Genomic DNA, 19,797 nt, shown 5'->3' with positions numbered 1-19,797 from the left:
TTAACTCTGTCTGTAGATAACACTCACGCTCAAACAACTGAAATTTTTTTGATGACATTTTGGTACAGCAGATAGACTAGACCTTGAAGGATAAAGATTACAATCTATCCAATTAAATAATAAAATTGGAGTGTCTGTTTTTAATATTGAAATAACCGATTTTTACTAAATGCATAGTACATAATATGTACAGTTTATACACCCTATATCACCAAAATCTATACAGTATATACACACCAAAATAGTAATTTTTAACATTTTTGTCTGTCTGTTTGTTCCGGCTAATCTCAGGAACGGCTGGAATTTTTGACGGACCTTTCACTGACAGATAGCTGTTGTTATAAAGAGTGACTTAGGCGATTTTTTATACTTATGTTTCCATAGGAAAATTAAGATTAAAAGGAAAAACTCAATCACGCACGCTGGTGAAACCGTGGGGCGCAGCTAGTTTGACATAAAAATCAAACTTGAAGGGCCCTCCGCCTAGTCAGCTAGTAACAACATAATAATTATAAAACACGTGGATACAAATAATAATCAACTGAGCACACACCCATCACGAAGCGTGAAAAAAAAATATCGTCAAGGTCAATGCTCGCTTATCAGTCGTGTGATGTGATAGCGATGATTGTTCTAATTAGCACTGTACTTAATTTCTTAGTATTAACTAGCTGATGCTTGTGGCTTCCCTCGTATTGTACCTGGATTGAGAGGAGGTATAAATTTATAAAGAATAGAAAAAATTCGATCACGAGGCGGGACTCGAACCCGCATCCTTTCGCGCCGTTCCGGGGCGGATGCCTGACCAACTCGGCCATTCGTGACCCGCCAGAGCGATCGAATTTATTCTATTCTTTCAGTTTTATGTGTCTAAGGGACAGGAGGTAGTTATGTGCTAATCTTTAGGTTGCTTTTCTACCAGAGATGTGCTATGCCGTATATAACGTTGCTGTGTGATATTTTTATTGAGGTATTTTTATTTATTTATTTATTTATTAAAATTAAATACACATAACAGGCCACGATCTTGCCGGGTTTTAGTAAATTTAAATTGATATCTAACAGTTCAGATTATAATTTATATGTGTATCAAATTTCATACACAGGTCCTGTCAGCTGTTTTTTGTGTTAGAGTATCATATATTACAAACTACTGGTGCTTTTAAAAAGAAATAGCCTTCGTCACTCATCTAAAATAATGTACTTACCTATCTACTTTTGAGAAAATTTTGGTTATTTTTTACAAACAAACAAATAATGTTTCATTTTTAATATTACTTGTCTATTTACCTAGCTGATACCGGCATTACTTTATACTTTATATTTTAACAGATGTTTAAATATTGGTATAATTTGGGTATAATCTACTGAACTACTTTTTAATCGACGTTATGGGCCATCTTCACTATTGAGAGCATTGGCCCAACAAATGATCGTCAATGTTTGCCGTCATTACGGCGATTATGAATAAACATGTACAATGACGGCCGATCATAGACATTTAGGCTCTACAGTCGACACTATCGTAATTGACTCTACTCGCCCAACGCTGCCCATTGTGAAGAACGTTGAGCGCCCCTTGGCCCTTATATATTATTTGATTCACTGAAAATTATTTTATAAATAAGAAGTACCCTTATTCCTTCTGATGAATCCTGAATCGATGTAGTGTATTTTGTTTAGCGACGTAGGTATATAGTGTAAATTATCAACCGATTTCAAAAAAGGCCATTCAGAGGCGACGCCATTTATCGCCATTCCCCTGGCCCCCTTAGCCAGGGGAATGGCGATAAAATGCGGGATTGAATCCCGCCTGGTGATCGATTTTTTTCTATTCTTTAAAAAATTATATCTATAAGCATTTGAATGCTATAAAACTAAAATATCAAATTCAAGGAGAATGCTCTCAATTCGACTGTACTTATTATTGGATTTTTTACCTCATAACTTTCGACTGGGTGAATCGATTCGGATAAATCTTTTCTTATTGGAATACTAGTATCTGCCATGTGGTCTCTTATAGTTCTGAATGAGTTCTGACAACTTGAAGGCTGTTTATTTTTGTTAATAATTAATTAACATTTTTTTTTTGTGTAGGGAGACTAGAGGCTAAAGCACATTATAAAACTAATGTGTTATAATACTTTCATTATATAATCTAAAAAGTTGTATATAACCTTTGTATAGAAAAGGAAAAACTATGCTACGAAGGTCTTGTAATAATTAACGATATCCTCGATACAAACACTCCTTAGTTCTTTAGATAAAACCTAATTGTTTTGACCTATGTCGCTTAACGCTTCACTAGTTTGAAGCCCCGGTTTTACTTTGACGCGCTTTTATTAGTTACAACTGTGTGTTTGTATGAAACCGAATCCTTTTAACATACTTGAATTTAATGTAAGAGACATAAAATTGAAATAAACTGTTTTAAATAAACAAAAAGAATTTCTAAGTAAATTGCAATTTTCAAAATTATAAAGCTGAAGAGTTTATTGTTTGCTTGAACGCGTTAATCTCAGGAACCATTGGTCCGATATGAAGAATGATTTCATAGTTAGATAGACTATTAATCGAAGAAGCCCTAACTATTATATCCTCACGCTAAACCGCGGGGCGCAGTTATTTACTCGGTAAAAATACCTTTCTTATGTTTACAAATTTTTTAAGCATTTTACGAGTTACCAACAAAATAAAACACCATAGAATTAGTATACACGGAACCCTAAAAGTAAAACACTATTGGCCGACATATTACCGCGTCATTGCGCTCGTTGAACTGTCGGCCACCCGCGGCCACTGGCCGACGGACGTGACGTCACCGTGTCAATACACAAGATCCTTTGGCCGTAATGGTGGTTAATTGTGATGGGTACTTAATAGGTTCGATTAAACAAAAATAGAAAAAACAGCGTGTGTGCCGAGCACACGTGTCAGAAGTGAAACTTCTCTGGCAATATTCAAAGATACCAAAATCGTCGCTTTACTCCTAGACGTGACGGTATTGACATGACGCGACCTTGAAATTTTACTCTCAACGGAATAATATATACGGAAAGCGGAAAGCTAGTTTACAATTTAAGATCCTACTATGGATTTTCAAGTAGCGGGAATCGAACCCGCTGACTAAACAGTCACGGTTGTTAGCCACTGCAGTGATGCAGTGGTCGAGTTAACCCAAACTCAAACATTTATTTATTCAATTAGACTTCTTCTAGAAGCATTTTTAAATCGTCAAATCAGTTTTAACATTTACCACCCTGTTACTACCCTACGAATAAGGCTCATTGTTTTTGAAGATAATGTGGCTAATTACTTAATTAGTAATTACCATTATCTCTCGTTAATTAACAGATGTTTGCTTGTTTCAAAACTCAAACTCAAACATTTATTTATTCAATTAGACTTCTTCGAGAAGCACTTTTGAAACGTCAATACATATTTTTAACATTTACCACCGATTCGGAAAGCAGTATCTATGGAGAAGAATCGGCAAGAAACTCCATAGTTGCTCTTTTAAATCATTTCAGTATTACAATTTAATTTTACAAAATATGTAAGTAACTGTACGTATATATCATAATATGCCAAAGAACTGTCCTGTGGTTTTTACGCGACAACCCTCCATGGGTTTTTATCTTCCATATATTCCTTAATGCTGTAATAGGCTCTCTGAACTAATACGTTTTTTACATAATTTTTAAATTTAGCACTACTAAACTCTTTAATACTATGAGGAATTCTGTTGTAAAAAAGTATACCTTGGCCCATAAATGAATTTTTAACTTTAGCTAACCGGTAAAATGGCATTTCAATTTTATTTCGGTTCCTTGTGCCATAACGGTGTCTATCTCCTACTCTTGTGTGTAAGTCTGCGTTTTTGTGTACATATAAAATATTATTAAATATATACTGTGATGGTACTGTGAGGATACCAGTATTCTTAAAGAGATCTCTTAGTGAGTCCCTAGCACGTAAATTATATATAGAGCGTATGGCTCTTTTCTGTAATATAAATATAGTTTCTATATCTGCAGCCCTGCCCCATAGCAGAATTCCATAGGACATAATGCTATGAAAGTAGCTAAAATAAACCAATCTAGCCGTGTCTTCATCGGTGAGATGCCTTATTCTTCGAACTGCATATGCAGCTGAACTAAGCTTAGCAGCGGTGGTGGCAACATGGGCCCCCCATTGTAGCTTCTCATCTAGTGTCAAACCAAGAAAAACAGTAGAATCCACAGGGTATAATACCTCCCCGTTTAAAATAATATCCCTTTTCACCTTTTTTACATTTGGAAGGATAAATTCAACACAATTTGTTTTTTTTTGCATTTAATAATAAATTATTAGCAGTGAACCATTTGGATATGCGTAAAAGAGCAGAGTTTACTTCGTCAACATTTGTGTCATGTCTATCCACATTAAATATTAATGAGGTATCATCTGCAAACAGTACTATTTCACACATATCCTGCAAATAATAAGGTAGGTCATTAATATATACTAAGAACAAGAACGGTCCTAAGATAGATCCCTGCGGAACACCTATGTTAATCGGCGCACCGCGAGATTTCTCTCCATTAACAACAACGGTTTGTACCCTGTTCTGAAGATATGAAGCTATGAGGTCCTGAGATAAACCTTTAATACCATAAAAATTTAGTTTCCGTAATAGAGTGGTATGTTCTACACAGTCAAAAGCCTTAGAAAGGTCGCAGAATATCCCCAAAGCATTCTTTGAATTTTCCCATGCTTTATATATATGTGACAAAAGAGCTATTCCAGCATCAGTGGTAGAGCGCCCCTTTGTGAAACCAAACTGTTTGGCGTGCAGTAAACCATTTGATACAAAATGACTACATAATTGGTTTAAAATTAATTTCTCGAAGACTTTGCTCAAAGTTGGTAAAATGGAAATTGGCCTATAGTTATTACAGTCTTCTTGGTCACCACTTTTAAATAAAGGAATAACTTTACTTAACTTTAATAAATCAGGGAATATACCACAGTCACAACATTGATTAAATATAAACGCTAAGTGGTTGGCAATGTTTTCTATAATATTATTTACTAGATTTACAGACATTCCCCAGAGATCACATGATTTTTTTAAGTTTAATGTTTTAAAAGTTTTAACAATTTCCTCTGCAGTCACATGTCGCAATTCAAATAATACATTACACTCAGCAACATGGTCCCTCAAGTAGGACTCCGCAAGCGCTGATGACGAATTTAATTTTTCGGTAATACTAGCAGGGACACTACTAAAAAAATCTTCAAAAGCAAGCGCAACATCAGCACTTTTGTCAATGACCCTACCAGCATTAACTAGTTTTATGGTACTATTTGATTGGCTTTTGCCCATTTCACCATTAATAATTGCCCAAACCGTTTTAACTTTGTTATCAGAGTTGCGTATTTTATCTCTGACATACAAGCACTTGGCAGTGAAACAAACTTTTTTAAAAGTTTTTGAATAATTTCTAACATAACTAAGAAATGCCAAGTCTTTGTTATATTGCTTCATGCCATATAACTCATATAAAACGTTCCTGCATCTGTGTATACTAGGTGTTGCCCATTGGCTAAATGGTAAATCCTTGGTAATACTTAAAGATTTAACTTTAAAGATTTTTTCAAACTCATTATGAATTAAATTAAAAAGATTTGTAAACATTTCACAAGGATTAGTATGAAAGGATTGATCATTCAGGCCAGGCAATTTATTATTAATATTATCTCTAAATTTATGAATGCCTTTTTTAGTTATAGGCCTAACATTAATTCTTTTAAATGTAGGTATGCAATCCCATTCAAAAACTACTTTCTGGCCACAGTGATCCGAAGTCAGTGTATTGAGAATATTTTTTTCTAAAAAGTTACAATCACAGTAAACATTATCAATACAAGTTGCAGAACTTGGTGTAATTCGTGTGGGTTCATCAAAAAGTTTATGTAAATTAAATGATTGAAATAAATTAACTATTCGTGTTGCCATTTGTGTGTGTGAAAGTAAATCAATATTAAAGTCTCCACATACTATAACCTTCTTTTCACTTCTGCTCAAACGCTTTAATATTTCTTCCATGACTGTCTCAAACATATTATAGTCACTGGAAGGAGGCCTATAAACGCAAACAATAATGTAACGCTCAAGTTCAACACAGGACAGTTCAATGGTGCGTTCTACAGAAAGGCTAACAATGTCAGTTCGTTCCTTGCATTTTAAACTATTGTGTACAAAAATAAGAGAACCTCCATGAATAGCGTTTGTCCTAAAGTATATACTTTTTAATTTATAATTATCAATATTTATTAACAACTGACATTGTTTAAGCCAATGTTCTGTTACACAAAATATTTTAATTCTATTATGATTTAAAAATAATTCTATTTCTAATAATTTGCTAGCTAAGCCTTGAATATTTTGATGCACAATAGAAAAAGACTGCTTAGCTGTTGTCTTATAAACTAGTTTAAATCTAGGTTAGGGCTAGATTGTCTGTCAACACTTAACCTAGGATGATGTATATAATTACTACTACATAAAATTATAGTAGATCCAGGGTCTGTCACTCTATCACGCGAAAACCACTCAACACACTGATGAGTGATGATAGATCTATTATCACTCATGAGTGGTTTTCGCGTGACAGAGTGACAAACATACAATTAATATCGGTTGTTGTATTCGGGTATGTTAGTAATTAGTCACTACAAAGTATAAAAAAGTCGCTTTTTCTGTCCCTATGCTCCTTTGTATGCTTAAATGTTTAAAACTACGCAACGGATTTTGATGCGGTGTTTTTAAGAGATAGAGTGTTTCAAGAGAAAAGTTTTAGTATATAATTTATTGGGTCTTTGGTAAAGCGGGCGAAGCCGCGGGCGGTAAGCTAGTATACATATGTATAATAAAACACTAGTATCAGTAAATGGACGCACAACTCCGGAGCACACCCGCATTGCACAAAGAAGAATCGAATGTCACGCCCCCTACCGAGTTGCCCGCTATATTTTTTAAGATAATATGTATAATATCTTAAGTACTATAATATAACATCGGTTATCTATACTAATATTATAAAGCTGAAGAGTTTGTTTGTTTGTTTGAACGCGCTAATCTCAGAAACTACTGATCCTATTTGAAAAATTCTTTCGGTGTTAGAAAGCCCATTTATCGAGGAAGGCTTATAGGCTATAATATATCATCACGCTAAGAATGGGTAGGTATACACTATATATCAGAATCACACATGAGCTATAAAAATACTTGCTTTTGCGGGTGAAACCGCGCGGCATAGCTACTATAAAATAAGCGTGATTTATCTCTCTGGAAATATTTATGAGGAAAAACTATTTTTAAATATGATTAAATATAATTACAAAAACTTTTATCCGTTTGTCTGTATCTTTGTTTAATAACAAACTATTATTCTGAGCAATTTTGTTTTTTACTAACTATTAGGAAAATCAATGTAAATGAAGTTTATAGACCTAGATTTTTTAAATATAAACTCTCAATTCATTCTAGCTGCACGTTTGTTCACTTTTAAAAATTAATGTAATTACAAAAATTACTGGGTACTAAATTAATAAAATTATTCTTTGTGGAATACCTTCGAGAGTAGGTATTTCACAAAGAATAATTTATATCTTGGTACCTATGTAGTTTATTTATTTCCAACAGCTCATACATAAAAAAGAGCGTGTATGACGAGCTCACATGTGAAAAGTGAAACTTTTGACATGTGAGCAAGATTCAAACAAAAATCGTCGCCTTACTCCATGATGTGACGGCATTGCCATGACGCGACCTTGAAATTTTACACTCAACGCGCCTAAAGAAGTTTTACTTCAAAAAATATGAATATGGACGAATTCGCGGGAAAAGCTTGTATGTCATAAGTTAGATCAATTGTCCGTATTTATGCAAAATGGAACCACTCGACAAATTTGCTTTTTTCCGTTTCTTGAAGAATACTCATTTAAAAGTGGTCTAAATTCTTATACAAACAAGAACCACGTGATTTTTATATTGGAAACAAGGTATACTAAAAGCAGAAAGGAACCACCAGCAACAACGAACAATACACATGAAGCAAAACCGAACCACAGCACCACGGGTCTGCTTTGTTCAAACAAATAAACGATATTACTATCATGTCTTTTTATACAAAACAGATCCGCACATACTTGGTACCATTATACATTACACACATTTCTATTAATAACAATTATTTTTAATACACAAAATGGAACCAGGTTTCTGTGGTATGGTTATGCGTAAAATAAATTCATAATTTAATTGTAATTTTTTATTGCAAAATAAAACCACAAGCATTCGGTTCTATCATGCATAAATAAAAATTGTAAAACATTCTGAAACCCATCATCGCTTAAAGGTACCAAATGCCTTGACTTGTACAATGCTTCTCATCTTTAAACAACGTATTTCATTACTTAAATAGCTGAAAGTGCTTAAATAGCTTAAATAACTCCAATTTTTAAAGTAAAACGTCGAATATATTATATCCCACCAAAAACATAAATGTAAAAATTGGAGCCGAGTTCAATCGTTGACTTAATTTGCCAAAAAAAGAAATGAGATCTAAATGTGTGCCAAGTTCTGCAGACAGTCCAGAAATTTATTTACAAAGATGTATTCAGTTCTTAGGTTGACTGAAAACTCAATTGTTTTATTTTCCCTTAGAGAACAATGTTTATTCCAAAATATAACTTTTTTAATTTGAATAATATAATTATTTTCACAAAGTAAACAACTAATGACCTATTGAACCCCATAATTTGATGAGGCTAGTTTTTAGAACCTCACAAAATATAAACAGTATGTAAAACTAGCCTCATCAAATTATGGGGTTCAATAGGTCATTAGTTGTTTGCTTTGTGAAAATAATTATATTATTCAAATTAAAAAAGTTATATTTTGGAATAAACATTGTTCTCTAAGGGAAAATAAAACAATTGAGTTTTCAGTCAACCTAAGAACTGAATACATCTTTGTAAATAAATTTCTGGACTGTCTGCAGAACTTGGCACACATTTAGATCTCATTTCTTTTTTTGGCAAATTAAGTCAACGATTGAACTCGGCTCCAATTTTTACATTTATGTTTTTGGTGGGATATCATTACTTTTTGTACAGAAAATTACTCTGCAAATTTGATTTACTTTATAAATATAATACTTTTTATATACGATTTTTTTTTCTTGCGGTTTCTCTGTATGGTTTGTTTAGTATTATTTTCTATATTTTCTTGTATGTTATGAATGTCAGCGCACATTGCCCCGTCATTATCTGCAATTTTTTAAACTCGTTTTCTGTTTAAAAGATTACATGATTTTCCATCCAGCGTGAATTTGTACACACACTATTTATTACCAAGATGCAAAGATCGTTGTAGAAGAATCGTCGCCTTACTCCATGACGTTACGGTATTGCCATGACGCGATCTTGAAATTTTACTCTAAACGCGCCTAAATTAAATCATTTCGACCTTCGACGAAGCCTTCTTCCATTACACCATTTATGGTAATTATTTTTGCATGCTTGTATTGGCTAAACATGTTTGTGCTTTATTATTATAATTGTATCACCATTGAATACCATGTTTAAAGCAAAATAAAGATTTTATTTATTTATTTATTTATTTATTTATTTACACTGAAATTAAAACTAAACTAAACACTCATAAATAAAGAATAAATAAATGTGAATATGTAAAATGATATATTATTTTTAACTGTATGAGCAATAAAGGCAATATTTTTATTACAATTTTCTTTTATTTTACGTTTAATAACAGTTTTGAATAAAGAAATCATGCAATCGAAGTAATCCGCCCTAGCGATACTAGCGCGAGTGAGTGTGATGTCAGAGGCGCTTCGAATCTACAGATGTTTCGTCCTAAAATATGTAAACTTCAATAATCTATATCTCAGTCATTTATTGATGGATTTCAAAATTTTTTTCGGCCACTGATTAGTTTTGATCTATTTTTTAAGACTAGTAAGGTGAATATACTATTTTCTTTTTTTTTAAACTTTTCCATTTTTCCATACAAACAAAATTTATGTCATTGAAAAAAAAATTAAATACAAATAAATTCAGTATTTTCTGATTTTTTCCTTTGTACACTCACTATTACCTAGTTGATTACAAAATTTGAACTTTCTAGGTCATCTGGAAGTGGGTTAGGTTTTGTATATGTCTATAAGTCAGTCAGTCTTAAAAATTGCGATTTTTGGATATTAATATCTACGCAACTGTTTAATCTGTAATTATGAAATTTAAGGTTCTTGTTTATCTTGAGGTCCTCTTGATATGTACCAAATTTGGTTTATATAACTTAAATAGTTTTCGAGTTATAAGGGGGTGAAAAGTGGCTCGAAATGGTTCGTGTAAATATACACACGGCTGCTGCTCGCCAGTTCTCTTCGCTTGAACTCGGCTTGACACGCTGCCGCGTGTCTAGATAGGTGACATTCAGCGAAGCAGTTCGAATACCTACGTGACGGCCGTTTTTTTTCTCCGCGAAGTAAGTTCTATTGTTTTTGTTAATTACCATTAAAATTAAATATGAAAATGTTTAGTAATAAATAAATAAGCAAGCAATTGGTAAGAAAAGTATTGGAGACGAACACCGAAGTTAAAATGAAGATACAACGGGTAAGTAGTATAATTAATTTGCATTTAAGTACTTGTTGAATCTGAGATGCAGGTACGCTTTATCCACTTTTGATTCATTCCCGATTGTGGAGTGATTTTACGATTTTAATTTAAATTTAAAACATTAAGTACAAGAGGAATCTTCTGTGGATTTACGTATTTTAACGACACTGCAGGTTCACGAAGGCGAGTCATTTTGTTACGATTCATTTGTCATTGTGAGATGAAACTACTAAACCCTGTTTTAAAAATAACTGTCGATGATCTAGGTATCTACCTACTATTTTGGTAAAATACGTTTAGATTCAGATTCAGTACAGTACATTCAGCGCATATAATTATTTGTTTGATTTTTAAACTCGCGCTGCCACTGTTTTGACCGGAACAAGGCCCTAGCCCACGAAATTCAAAATTTTAACGAGTTGATTTATTTAAATTTTTGCTAGGTTTGGTCACTGTTGCATATGATTTTTAGGGTTCCGTACCCAAAGGATAAAACGAGACCCTATTACTAAGACTCCGCTGTCCATCTGTCTGTCCCTCTGTCTCATGAGACAGAGCTAACGACGGTTCATGAACCGTGATAGTTAGACAGTTGAAATTTTCATAGATGATCTATTTTTGATGCCGCTGTAACAACAAATACTAAAAAACAGAATAAAATAAATATTTATATACAATAAACCGTGCCGTTTTTATAGACAATGGTAAGGAACTCTTCATTGCGCTAGTCCGACTCACACTTAGCCAGTTTTTTGTACATGGTGCATGTACCTACAACATACTTAGTCGTCTAGTAGGCATACGGCTTTATAAGAACTAATAATATTTTGTTGTCGCCATATACCTACGTATAAAAGCCACGCAGCTTTATTGTTTTGATTTAAAGCTTTTTCTTTGTAGTACAGAAGAATCGAATATCGAATATTAACGAAGAATCTTATACGTCGATGCCTCTGGAAAAATTTTCTTCACCTTCAAGCGATATTCAGGCCATATACATCTTATTCCTCAAGATGCACAGAGTTTTTATAACGGTCTCATTAGTGATGATGCAATAGAAGACCACATACAGCCTTACTTATAAACGTCTCTCAAATTTAAGAGCCCCTCTTAGCTGTTGATCAACGTTTTTTTAACTTATAAACCCAATTCAGTGTTGAGAGGTGTTTAAGTAACAGTTAAATAATGTCAAAATTTAAGAAACGTCCGACCCTGTTTTAAATCTATTTGAGAGACATCATGGCGGATATATTGTCAAACATTTGACGTTTTGTAGTTGCCAAGAGTATATTATTTGTGTTTTTATTCACTTCGCAGTAAAATAACTGTGGTAAAATGGATATTGATAGTTTGAGCAAGGATTTTACGAATGATGTGCAGGTGCTTCGTGATTTTAGAATTCGTAAGCGTCAAAAAAAAGTTTATAAACAGAGCGTGAATCCTCTGGACCTGAAAGAAGAAGAATTCCTGTCGTAGTTTTGGGAAGCATATACGATCTGAGTCACATGCGAACGAGGAATAATAACTATAAGTTACTATAACTGTCGAGCGTTGTTTCGGGGTGTGGAAACAAAGATTCCGCATTCTTAATGATACGATGTGAGGATTCCTCCACGTGATCAAGATCACGATTATAACTGGTGCAGTTTTGCACAATTTAACAATACTAATCAATGAGCCTATTTTGAATCAAGGTAATTACGCAAACTACTTTCTTATGCAAACAAAGTACTTATATTTAATAATGCCAATACATAAATGCTATCCATGTTTTAATTCTTTTTTTTGTTTCTTTCTAGATCAGGCATTGAAAATCAATTAACAAATCCAACTGTCCCTAATAATGTAGAAGAATAAGAAGATGAATGCGAAAATTAAGGGAAAATATAAACACAGTCATATTGAAACTTATTTTTATAATTAAATGAATATATTCAGATTTTTGTAAATTTATTATTGTTTTCATAGAATATTCCTCTTCCAAAGTAAGTATTTAGAGCCTTTTTTCATGAGTCTCCCTTTCCTGTTGGATTCTAATTTCATGCAACTCTTGTTGTTGCTTCATAAGTTCTTCCCTGCTTTTTTTGCAAGGAGGAATAATAAATAATTGATGCTCATTTTCACAGTTATTTGATTTTTCTCTGTACAAATATGATAAACATTAAACATAATCTTACATAAATCACAGCTGTACAATAATTGATATTCCTATATTAAAAAACAAAGAAGTAACATATATTATTTGAAAGTTTATTGGCAGTTAAATGTCATACAAATTAAAGTCTACCATTCATATTTGCCAAAAAGTACATTTTTAGTCAAGTTTTACGTAAATAGCGGGTTTTATTTCGATAATGTTACTAGAAAAAAATATATTGACGTTACTTAGTTGAGAGACTGCTGAGACAGGTTTATAAGTATGATTATTTTAATCATTGTTTAAGTAGTTGAGAGTTATTTAACTGAGAGGTGTTTAAGCAACAGATCAGTCAGTTTTTATAAGTAAGGCTGATAGACACGGTGGATTTTGAAATCCAATTTGATGACAACGTCGAATAAACGTCCTCTATAAGTTTTATTTTATATATTTTTTTAATTAAAGCTTTATTACGATATTATAAATACATAGTTTCATTTATATCATTAAATCCCTAGGTTGTGGTTCTTTTTTGTATAAGAGAAAACCTATCAATTGATAAATGTTAAAAGGAACCACATGCACATTTTCTTAATTATCTAAAAAGTTTAAAAATATTCAGAGCAAATTTATATACACATACTTAAATAAGTAATTCATCAATGAATTTAAATAAAATAAACATTAATTTTACTTCATCTAACAGAGCTGCAAATGTTTTTGTAAATCCTTTGATATCTCAGAAGTGCGTTTTTGCTGGGTGGTTCCTTTTTGCTTAAATACGGACAATTTACGTGAAGCGTCTAACAAGGAACTAAATAATGAGACGCTTATGTAAACAAATATCATGACTGATAATAATGTACATGTTTTGACACTATATTTTTAACCGACTTTAAAATGGAGGTTAAAGTTGAATTTGATATTTTTGGTTTTATGGCATTCAAAATAATGCTTTAGAAATATAAATTTATAAAGAATAGAAAAAAAGAATCTATTCTTTATAAATTTATAACAACAAAAGAAAATCCAAAAAAAAGCATTACCCACCTTTATAAGGAGAAAAATTAAACAAAAACATATTAGTTATCAACGACAGCCAAGATTAATTTGCTATCTAACGTCAAAAGAATATTCTGAAGGAATGAATAATTATATCTCATTGGAAACCAGCCAAGATGGTTTTGGAAAATCGTTTTATATTAGTCATATTATGATATCGACCGCCTCCTTGGTACAGTGGTTAACGCTGTAGAAAAAGGGGCCTGGGTTCGATTCCCCGTGGAGATGAAAAAAAAAATGTATACTACATATTTTAGATATGAATACTGCCAAAGAAAGAATCATAGAATATTCAATGATTTTTTATGGTGTTCTTTCTCTATAAAAAATTATTACATAATCAAATTCTTCATTTTTTGATCTATGTATAGTGAACTACTATTCCATTCTAATAATCTATGCATTTTGTTCCAATAAAGAGCTACATCTTTACAGTGCAACATTTTATGCTAGTTATTTTATTTTATCCTGGGTCAATCTGGGCAAAGTAAGCAGCTTGTCATATATACAAATCATATCTCGTTAAACACAAATTAAGTCATATAAGCTACAGCTAGTATACAATAAATAATTATTATAGTAAAGAAAACTAAAAACACACTTATATAATTCTTGAAATTATTGTATTGTCACCTAACACCTATCCTTGATAAGTATACAAAGGTTTGAATAAAATCTATCCGTTTAAGGGATCAAAATCGAGTCTAAAAGAGTCTGTTACATTCAAACATAAAAGCGAGTTAAAAACATCTTATCATTAGCAACAAGGCTAAACATTTAATTGTTCTAATCCTTTGTTTTGCAGATGACCATAATGCTTCGTAAATAAGAACTGAGATGTTGCTGTGAGTCATGTTCCATATCGCTCTATGCATAATATAAAGAGAGAAGGCCAACTCCCGGCGTTTAGTAGGACAGTCAGAGTTACTTTCAAATTATATTATTATTTGATTTTAGACATTTAACGATTAATTTAAAAATTAAGATAATGTAACATTGAATATTCTATACTTTATCCACATTACCAAAACTTCAATAAAAAAAATAATATTCTCATATATATTAATTTCTCTTACCTAAGTCTTATATATTATAATATTATAAAGCTGAGGGGTTTGTTTGATTGTTTGTTTGTTTGTTTGAACGCACTAATGTCAGGAACTACTACTGGTCCGATTTGAAAAATTATTTCTGTGTTAGATAGCCTATATATATATATATATATATCATCACACTAAGACCAACAGGAGTGGAGCCACGGGGGTTAAACTGTGGAGAGCAGCTGGTATATAATATACAGAAATTGTGGGAGTAAACCAACATATCTAATAACTAAAAAGTTCATGTTTTTCTCTTAGTATGGTATACGGTATATTGTTATCAACTTAAATGAATAAAGGTCACAGACATTTTCAATATTATTTATACTTATTTTAGAATTGTTGTATAAATAATGCATTCAATTATTAAATCTATACTAATATTATAAAGTTGAAGAGTTTGTTTGTTTGGTTGTTTGTTTGTATGTTTATTTGTTTGAACGCGCTATCAGTGTTAGATAGCCCATTTATCGAGGAAGGCTATAGGCTATATATAATCACTATAAGACCATCAGGAGCGGGGCAATGCGGGTGAAACCGCGGAGCACAGTTAGTTTTTTTATAAATATAGTTGCAGATAATTCTTTGATTTTCAATTCCTGTCTTAGCATTGCTAATGATAATTAAATAGATATTTCTTATAATTTTGTTTAACACAGATACATAATAGAGGCCAAATAACTTGTAATTAACAATACATTATTATGGATTTTTAAATATCTTAATCACCTACTTAAATCAGACTAGCTATCCGATCGCGGCTTGCCCGTGTTTTCAAAGACACGCATAGTTCCCGTTCCCGTGGGATTTCTAGGATAAAACCTATCCTATGTGTTAATACAAGTTACCCTCTATATGTTAAATTTCACTGTAATTGGTTCAGTAGTATTTGCGTGAAAGAGTAAAAAACAAACAGATGTATTCATCTATGCAAACTTTCGCATTTATAATATTAAAGTAGGATAGGACAATAACAACTTATCAATATTCATCTTTGACTTTTAAATATTCTAATATAATTCGCATAATTTTCAATACTTGTGATTTTTATAATGCATAAAACGATAAAATTTGTGAGATTCATAGAAATATGTAGATTTCATGGAAAATTTGTACTTACTTTGTCATTGTTTATGTTAAATTTATAAACAGCTGTTTTATATTGTTAAGGAAAACTCCGTTTAACTATCTGACGTAAAAACCTAATTTGTAATCACAACGTATCTAAACGATATACCTAGCATATAACTCCCAACTAAATAGAATGTTGATAAAGATGAAAGATCATGCCTTTAATTCTACCAATTCATAACATGACTATGAGTAATATTACGTACCAATATTTTCAGTTACAAAAAAATAAAACACTTCACATTAACACCACCGATTTTCACCAACACCCATTTACACAAAATCAAAATTCACAATAAAAATAAATTCGATTTTACTACATCACACACACCGTACGGTTCTTCTAACAATGAATGAAAAATATAAAAATGAATGGATCTCGATGAACGAGCGACATTCGACAGCATTTTGGCAACGTCATTTAGGCATGTCCGGTGAGTATCGGTTAAAAATCGGTAATGTCATTAAATAATTGACGTGTTAGAATTTGTAAATTGATACTTGATTTACATTTCATCAGACTTCAGCAGAAATCTTTAAAAATATAATAATAATCATTTCATACAACTATATCTTGTCCCATTTTAAGCAATTAGAATTAATCTACCACGGAGCTCATTAATAAATTCAATATGTACCTATTTAATAAATAAATATATATGTGAAATAAAAATGTTAATTAATTTATTGGCAATTGGTATACTAATTTTTGTCCATATAATTGTTGATGATGGTTAAAATAGTACCTTGGAACATTGTGCGTTGGGGGCTGGAGTATAATATGATAATCGTGCTGTTTATAAACATGAGCCTTTACGCCCGTTGCCGTTTCAATAACACTGGTTAATACATTCGTAATTTTGCCACTCATTTAAAATGACCATAATCACGTTCTTATTTATAATTTTAAGTGTATTCCATAAAATTTCACACGAAATAAGAATTGATGCTGAATCTTTGAATGTTCTGCCTGACTATGATTTTAGTTGGATAAAAGACAAGGAAAATGGGTTACGCAGACGATTCTTAGATAAAAAGATAGAAAAGCAAGACCAAGATTACCGAATAAAACTATTTGATAAACTGTCTAAAACTAATGTTTATGCTGATGATATATTGCATAGTGAAATAAGTAAAACAAATCCACGTTTTAAGTATTTAAAAAAATATGAAACCTTATACCGCAAATTTTTGTCCATGAAAGGAGTGAAGTATGTTTACAAAAGAGATTTTTTCTGGAGAACATGGCGCTTGATAAATAACACGAATAATACAGTTATTTGCTATAAGTGTAACAGTTTTAATTCATCAAGTTCTCAGTGTGGATATTGGGTATGCTATATTTTTATGAGTCCTTGTACATTTTAAAAATCCAAGCATTGTACGTCTAAATACGTTGAAATGACCCTCTACAATATCCTTATTATTATTCTCTATCACAGGTTATAGAAGAGAAGCCTCCACCTTGTCCACATGAAATATTTTCTTTAACCGATTCCAAAACGCTATGCGTTGTAAATTATACGGGATTTCATAACGCTTCTCAATCTTGCCCTTCAAAAATACACCTCGAAGAATTGTTGGAAACTTGTAATAATCCGATAATGACGAAATGGAGGATTCAAAGGAATTACAGTGCTGCGGATCAGAGTGCAATCGATGTTTGTCAAGGAAGTGAGAGTTGCGAAATGACTACCATATACACGGTACGAATTATATACTTTACCGTATGTAAGTTTTTACATGATATGAATCTACAAACATATTGTAATCCCTTCATGCATGTTTCGAAAAAAGACCTACACGGCTTAGGAGGCTTTTCTTATTATAAATGTGAATATGAATATCAAATAGTATCACGACAATTTAAAAGAACAAAAACAGAAAAAAATGAAGATCGAAATCGCCCATTGAGTGCATGTACCGAGCGAGAATGCCTTTTTTTAGCGTTTTCGATATTTGAGGGTAATATTATGTATATTATTTTCACGTTAATTGAAGTATCCAATTTTTTTACAGATTAACAAGGATTCAATAATATTCAGATTAATAAATTCCACAAATCACATATTCTACTCCCGTGTCATGAAAAGCGGAAACAAAAACTATGCTTGTGACGAAGACTGTGGTTACTTTAATCCACTTACACAAGCTATCAGAAAAAATAACCAACATTTAGTACTAAATTTATTAAATTACAATCTAAAAAATAAAAGAGAAGACATAATTTCAAAAAAGATCGTCAACAAGAGTAAAATTAACGATCCTTTAAAAAAATCGGTTTTTAAATATGGACTTCACTATAAACAAGTGTCAAAAAAGCAGTACACAGATAAAAAACCGAATATAGTCAACAATTCGAAATCTCTATGCAAAATACTCCAAGATTCATATTTGGATGTGAAAGAAAATTACTCTGATTATGATTTTTAAATATTTATTTAACATGCTTATTTTTAAGGTTACAAAATACGTTATTTCTTAATTTAAAATATTTAAAAAGTATTACATATTGTCTTTGATTAAAACTTCTTTTTTTACAATAAAATTTGTAACAAAAATATTCCTTACTTAGATAAATATTACTATGTAAAGAGAATAGAAACTATTCTTTAACATTACAGCACAATTGAACCAGACCAATGTCTCCAAAATATAGCTATACATAAAAAGGAATATTATAATTAAATTTTTTACTACTTAATACAATTTTATTCTAAGCACTTGTCAAGTAAAAACTTCCATATAAAATATTGATTTCACTAATAGTCGTTAATACAGAATCAAAATCGTCATAACTTCTTTAACAGAAATTAACCATTATTTATAGCTGTGCCCCGCACTTTTACCCGCATTGCTCTGCTCCTATTGGTCTTAATGTGATGATACATAGCCTATAGCCTTCCTCGATTAATTGACTATCCAACTGTGAAATATATTTTAAAATCAGACCATGGTTCCTGCGATTAAAGCGCTCAAACAATCTCTTCATCTTATTAGTAAATTGATCCATCATGCACATCTATTTAGAAAGTGTCACTTTGAAATTAAAATTGTATAAAATTTCCTCTCAATAATAATTAAGATACATACTTCGGTACTACCATTTTGATAGTTCTGGACATGTTTCCCAAGTTTTCATACAAAACCACTTCTAAAATAGTTTATCTCTTGCAAAGAACAGCAACGTATACTAATGCACACATGATTAGACGTCAAGATGGCATGATTCCACTTTACTGAGTGAAACAGAAAATGGAATTCTGTCAATGTTCACAGTAAATACTGGCTAATTGGCCACATTACAGGCCTCTCCCTGAGCACCTTCAGTCTTTACAACCTTTTTATTAATATTGTTAGGTCTACCAATATTACATTTTGATATTTTGGTTGTATTGCACTTAAATGATTTACATTTATGATCTCTCAGCAAATAAGGTCGACTAAATGACTTTTTACATTTTTTACACTGATGATACCGTATTTTCAAGTGCTTTTCTCGTATATGCTTAACTAAGCTCTTTTTCAACATCTCTCGATTACAATAATCACAGATAACCATAGAATAATTTAGCAATACATTCGACGACACTGTTTTCGTCACTTCTTTTTTAATTTCAAACGTCTCTGGCTTGATTTCACACTTTTTTACCATCAACATATTGTTCTTCACTT

The 19,797-nt window shown here is 31.7% G+C and overlaps 2 protein-coding genes and 1 long non-coding RNA gene across 4 annotated transcripts in view; 2 read left to right on the top strand and 1 right to left on the bottom strand.

Annotated features, from left to right (window-relative positions):
* The window catches only part of LOC123704809 (monocarboxylate transporter 13-like), a 44,762-nt gene extending 28,257 nt beyond the window's left edge, over positions 1-16,505 (bottom strand). The window contains exon 1 of one of the 2 annotated variants that reach the window (XM_045653304.1): positions 16,329-16,505. The gene's annotated coding sequence lies outside the window, so the exon portion shown is untranslated. The remainder of the gene's footprint in view (positions 1-16,328) is intronic. The other variant, XM_045653303.1, reaches the window with a different exon arrangement.
* On the top strand, positions 12,257-12,641 carry LOC123704811. The gene is made up of 2 exons (XR_006753185.1): positions 12,257-12,386; positions 12,492-12,641. It is a non-coding gene; the product is annotated as an uncharacterized LOC123704811 (long non-coding RNA).
* Positions 16,506-17,070: 565 nt separating the features above from the next.
* LOC123704531 lies at positions 17,071-18,555 on the top strand. The gene is made up of 3 exons (XM_045652912.1): positions 17,071-17,454; positions 17,565-17,828; positions 18,142-18,555. The coding sequence occupies exons 1-3, from the start codon at positions 17,320-17,322 to the stop codon at positions 18,553-18,555; spliced, it is 813 nt and encodes a 270-aa protein (XP_045508868.1). The 5' UTR covers positions 17,071-17,319.
* The last annotated feature ends 1,242 nt before the right edge of the window (positions 18,556-19,797 follow it).

The sequence above is a fragment of the Colias croceus genome, chromosome 30 (assembly GCF_905220415.1).
Source record: "Colias croceus chromosome 30, ilColCroc2.1".
In the NCBI taxonomy this organism is placed as follows: Eukaryota; Metazoa; Arthropoda; class Insecta; order Lepidoptera; family Pieridae; genus Colias; species Colias croceus.
This window is presented reverse-complemented; position numbering and strand designations above follow the sequence as displayed.